Source organism: Ochotona princeps, chromosome 10 (assembly GCF_030435755.1).
Source record: "Ochotona princeps isolate mOchPri1 chromosome 10, mOchPri1.hap1, whole genome shotgun sequence".
NCBI lineage: Eukaryota > Metazoa > Chordata > Mammalia > Lagomorpha > Ochotonidae > Ochotona > Ochotona princeps.
The window spans coordinates 44,431,545-44,437,544 of NC_080841.1; the positions used below are offsets into that span (position 1 = coordinate 44,431,545).

Sequence of the window (6,000 nt, forward strand, 5' to 3'; positions counted from 1 at the left end):
CCATAATGGTTTCAAGGATCATCCATGTTGTATTTGATTAGTTATATAGATGTACACATTTTCTTATCTGTTCATTTTGTGATGGATTTTAAGGTATTTTATTTTTCTTTTGAAGTGCATTTTATCAACTCAGGCTTGTTGACTACTCACACTGAGTTGGGTTATTTCAACTTTCTGGCTACACGAGTAATACTGCTGTAGCACCCTTGTATACGTTTCTCTAGGAATGTAAGTTTTCATTTTTCTTGGGCATATATATAGCTGGCAGTGGAACTGCTGAATTATACGTTAAAGCCATCTAGCATTTGAAAAACTGCCAGTCTTTTGCACAGACGCTGCACCATCTTTGATTGCTTCTAATGGTGTATGAAGGTTCTGCTGCCTCCCTGATTTTACATATGTTCGTGGGTAAGCAGTGATACCTCTCTGTGGCTTCAGATTTGCGTTTTCTCAATGACTAAGGACGAAGAACATCTTGGTGTGTGCTCACTGGCTGTTTCTGCGTCCTCTTCGGAGGAAGGCCTGTTCATCTATCTTTCCCTTTCTACATTCGGTTGACCTTTTGTAACTGAATTAGAGGAGTGATTTATGTATTTTAGAATTTCAAGATACATTTTTCATTCTGTGGCTTTTTACTCTGTTTATGGTGATGGTATCCTTTGAAGCACAAACATTTTAAATTTTGATGAAGTCTAGCCTGTTTTGTTGCTCATGCATTTTGGTGTCACATTTAAGAATCCCTTGCCAAATCCTGTGTTTGCCCTGGAAAAGTTGCTCTTTGTATTTTTTTAAAAATTTATTTATTTTTATTGCAAAGTCAGATGTACAGAGAGGAGGAGAGACAGAGAGAAAGATCTTCCCTCTGATGACTCACTCCCCAGGTGGCTGCAACACTCAATGCTGTGCCATCTGAAGCCAGGAGCCAGGAACTTCCTCCAGGTTTCCCACATGGGTGCAGAGTCCCAAGACTTTGGGCTGTTCCCAACTGCTTTCCCAGGCCTCAAGCAGGGAGCTGGATGGGAAGTGGAACTGCTGGGATTAGAACCAGCACCCACATGGGATCCCTGCACATTCAAGGCAAGGACTTTAGCCATTAGGCCACGCTGCCAGGTCCACCCTTTGTATTTTATTCTAAGGGTTTCATGAAATTCATTCAAATTATTTTTGCTCTTCCTTATAAGGTTCATAGACATTCTGAACTGTCAAGGATAGTAAATTTTAAAGTGTCTCGCCTCATTCAGTTAATCATAGAAAAACAGGTATCACATTATTTGTGCTCATTTTTAAATTTATGGTCATCTTATGACAGCCTCACTCCATATAGTATCTGTTGACTTTTTTAAAAAGTCCCTCTAGTGATACGTGCAAGGATTTCAAACCCTATGCCAGAATTGTTTTGCCATAAAATCTAGTTTGATCATCTGTTTATGTGAACTCTTTCCTGCCAGGGAGGACTTGAGTTTTCAGTAGTTGTTGACAGAGAAGGCTTCTCAAGTCACAACAATTGTCCCAGAACAGGTATGATCCTGAAAGCTGGCACTAACATCTATGGTTTACTTGAGAGCAGTTACTTGACAGTTTTTGAGAGGAACTCAGGGCATGCACACAGGATGCAATGATTATAGAGGCTGGAAATGAAAACAGGAAGAGAAACCCTTTCCAAATGATTTCATGATCATCATCATCACTGTAGTGTGTTCTCAATGCCCTCATGTTAGATGTGGATCCAAACGGGGGCCACTTTGGTTTACGTCATTTGAGAGTTGTCTGACTTTCCAGCAAGGGACTGAAGCAATGATTCATTATTACATGCAAGACTGACAGAAGATTTTGCACCCTATGGATAAAGGGAAATGCTAGTCTCTCCGTGACACAGAGCAAGTGAAATGAAGACTCCAGTGGAACAGGTGCAGCCCCCATCCAGAGGGGGAAAATATCTGCAGTCTCCTTCAAGGAGGAAGATCTTTATCTAGTGCAAGGCACAGTGTCTGCCAATATGCTCAATGATTACCTGTCCTTCTAGACCAACTCTGGAATGGTCCCCAGCCATGGATTCAGTCCCAGATCTTATTTCTTTGACAACCCTCGAAGATACGACAGTGATGATGATCTTGCCTGGAACATTGCCCCTCAGGGACTTCAGGGAAGGTAAGACCTTAATTCACTTCAGAGAAGTCTTGTTCAGAAAGGAGAGAGCTGCAGCAGCACAACAGATTGAAACTAAAAACTCCTACCTAAGTGTCATGCAGTTGGAGGTAGTGTAAGAGTGGCTAGCGATAGCAGGATATCAGTTTATTTATATGAAACATTTCCGAATAGCACAGTACTGACCTTGAAACTTAAAAACTCCTGTAGCATTATACACAGTGTTTCCTAAATAATGTTCTGTGGAGTTCCATTTTTTTTATATGCCTGTGCTACGCAGAAGGAAATGATAGTTTAAAAGAAAATCAACATTTTTTTTAAATTGTATGATTTCTCAGAGTTTGCAATATGACTCTCCAAGAGGGGGAACAGAGCACTTGCTCATGGAACCACTCAGGGGAACAGGATTTAGGAAATTCAGGCAGGTGTCCATTTTCCCCCCCGGTTGTTGGAATTTTTTTTCTTCTTTCAAGTTTTATCTGAAGGGAAAAGTTATTTTAGAGAGGAAGATACACAGTGATCTTCAGTCCACTGGTTTACCTCCTAAAAGGCAACCACAGCCAGAACTAGGCAAGTTCATAGCCAGGAGCCAAGAGCTTCTTCTGGGTCTCCTATGGGGTGCACGGGCCCAAGAACTTGGGCCATCATTTGCTGCTTTACCAAGCACATTAGCAGGAAGTTGGATTGAAAATGGAGCAGCCAGGATTTGAACTGATGTCCAAATCACTTTTACTAGCTATGCCACAGCACTGGCCTCTGGGCATATGTCCTTAATCAGATGTGCTAAGGCCAGAGTGTAAATTGATTAGTATTCATTTGTTGGAGTAAATTATATGCACCAAGGACCAAATTTTCAAATTTTAATGTCAACTCTTAATTGAAAGTTTTATTTAAATGAAATGTGTTCACATCTCCTATATGTCTGACAGAGTTTTAAGAAGTGCTTATTTTAGTCCTCTGTGAGTACTACTGGCCTCGTATTTCAGATGAATGTGAGGCATCTGGAGGTTTGGTGGCACAGCTCATCAAGGCTTAGGCTCTGATCCTTCGAACCTGGGCTCCAAGTCACTAGACTATGCCCACAGTTCGTGAATTAGTACTTCATTCCTTAGTCTCACTTAGGCTGTGCTCTCCTGGGGGTTTTAATGGTCTCCTTATGCAAGAATCCACTTGTAGATCTGGACCAGAATATTTTGAATCATGTAGTTAGAGAGCTCAAACCAACATACACAGAGCCTGCAACAGTCAGTGAGCTCCCAGTCCATATGCCATCACCTGCTTTGCAGTGAGTTCGGAGAGTTACTAAAGAGGAAAGCACCTGAGTATGGGTGACTCAGCAGGCAACCACCCCAGAGTCCAAGATCTGCTTATCTTGACTGTTGCGTGGTCCAGAAAACAGGGAGGGTGTATTTATTTGAAATGCAGAGTTTCAGACAGAAAGAAAGCACAGACAGGAAGATCCTCCCCAGATGGCCACAATGACCTGGCCTGGACCAGGTGAAGCCAAGGAGCTTCTTCCAGGCCTTGGCATGTGGGATTCGGCTGTCTTCTGCTGCTTTTCCTATGCCATTAGCAGAGAACTGGATCAGAAGTAAAGCAGCCAGGACACCAAGCTCCCATATGGGATGCCAGCATTGTACACAGTGGCATCACAATACCCCCTAATCCTTTCTTTAGCCTGTGAGTGCTGCAGCCACACTTGAATGCTCAGTGATCATCATACCCCCATTTCCATCTGTGAACCTGGAGTGTAAGATCAGCAAGGACAGTAGGGGTGAGAGGCGCTCAAAGGGCTGAGCTAGTGTGGGTGGGGGGTGAGGGGCACTCACTGGTCACCCAGGGACTCCTGTCCTCTGGAACTTCTTATATGTCAAACATGTCTGATGTAGTCCTTTGTGACTGTCAAGACTCTCCATTTACACTGTAGTATAAGTTTTTCCTCTAGGGGAAATAATAAAAGAACAATTTACATGCTTTTTTACTCTAAGCAATAGTCAAAGACCTTGGGGGGATGAGGAAAAAAGGCCAACCCAGGCCAAAAAACACCAAAGGACCCCATCGGAAGGGGGTCAGTAGGAGGACTTCCTGAGGTCAGAAGCCATCCCTTGACCTTCCTTAGGTCAAAAAAGGGCCTAGAGGTCATGCAGATCCTGAGCTCCACCCCTTCCCTAAGTGGTCTCAAACCCAGCTAGGCCACTGCATTTCCTGTCCACTGTTTGCCCCTTTAAACCAGACCATGCTGAAATTGGTCTAACTCCTCACCTGCCAGGAGTGACTTGAGAGCTTCTTTACACAGAAGGCAACGAATATTCAAAACAACTCAAATGTACTGGTGTTCAATGAAAAATATTAGAGATAATTCTAAGCACTTTTTAGATACTAAGTTACTTAGTCCCCACAGCAGACTAACAGAGCCATTTCTAACATCTCCAGTCCACAGGTGAGGTAATTGAAGTACAGAAGTTAGTTGCCCAAAGACACACAGGTAGTGAATTGTATTCCTTTGGACTAATAACAATTTATTGCTTCACAGCATAACTGGCCTAAGGTTCTAGTAATATCACACTTCCGAGCTCTCAAGAACTCAGTAGACTTAAGCAGTGTGCTCAGCAATGTTTTGTGGGAAAATGTGCTTTAAGAAGCTACCTGAAAGAACTCTGGGATTATCTGCAATTATAGAAAAGTTCTAGCTCAGTCTGTAAACTAGGCATTGTCAGACTTAGTGTATGTTTCAACCCGCTGAAAAGTTCTTTTCTTTTTTTTTTAAGTTTTGCTCCAGACTGCTACGACTGGGGACAACAGACTAACAGCTTCCTGGCACAAGTAGGAACTTTGCACCAAGACTCTACTTTGGAACCTGACAAACCAAGCCAAGGATAGCATCACTGAAAAATTTTATGGGACAGTCCACAGTTGAAAAGCTTCAGAAAGACAAACTCCATGACAACTGAACGTTTAGGGCACTTTCCCTTAAGAAACAGACAATTTTTATTTGCTACAAGTTTCTAATGGCTCCACAGGACTAATCAATACTTTAGGCTGATGAACTCTTATTTTAGTACTAAAATGTGAGCCTAGCTATTTCAATGGGTATAATTTAAACTTTTGAAAGAAAATCTGTACTTTTATAAAGATATATTTTATATAACTTAAATATTAGTGAAGTATACTAGAGTTTCCTTGAGAGTGTTCTTACAGAATGTTGTAGTTTGCACCCTTTTATGCATAATTCACTTTAAAAGTAGACAGTATGGTCTAATAGTTTAAGGACTTTTGAACGAAAGTATTCCTCCACTTTTTACCTCTGAAGCTCACTCAGATTTTGAGCTCTACATTGATAGTCTCCTAAAATACAGTTGGAATCTGGCAAGCTAACTGCAGCTCCAACGCTTGCTGAGAGTTGAAATGGAGTAACAGTAGACTGTCAAGTAAGTGGATCTGTAGAGTTCCTGTGAGGTCTGACAGCTGGTCCCTCAAAGACTTCCTCTCCTTTTGTTTGCTTTCTAAATTAACTTTTTGATAAGTAGAGAAAAGACAGCAAGGATACTCTGATCTATGGGTTCACCCTCCAATGCCTGCAGGTGCAAAGAGGCAAAAGCTGGGACCCAACCACTCCAGGTCTCCTGCAGCTGTGGCAGGAACCAAGCCATTTGAGGTTTACCGCTGCCTCCTACAATTTACATCAGCAGCTGAAGCCAGGCAGTCCGACATGTGATGTCCTAACCAGCACCTTAACAGCTAGGCCAAATGCCTACCCCAGAGAATTTTAAAAATTTTCCCAGAAGTCTGGTACTTTGTTTCAACAGGGCACTAATGTATACACTGTGATAATAACAAGCTGAAAATGTTAAAAAC

At 42.1% G+C, this 6,000-nt stretch overlaps 1 protein-coding gene across 1 annotated transcript in view; it reads left to right on the plus strand.

Moving 5' to 3' along the window:
• Positions 1–5,409, plus strand: part of GPR137B (G protein-coupled receptor 137B) — a 39,342-nt gene extending 33,933 nt beyond the window's left edge. Inside the window, exons 6-7 of the mRNA XM_004578520.3 lie at positions 2,024–2,148; positions 4,914–5,409. Coding sequence (XP_004578577.1) covers positions 2,024–2,148; positions 4,914–5,025 — 237 coding nt within the window. The 3' untranslated portion in view covers positions 5,026–5,409. The remainder of the gene's footprint in view (positions 1–2,023; positions 2,149–4,913) is intronic.
• Positions 5,410–6,000: the final 591 nt, after the last annotated feature.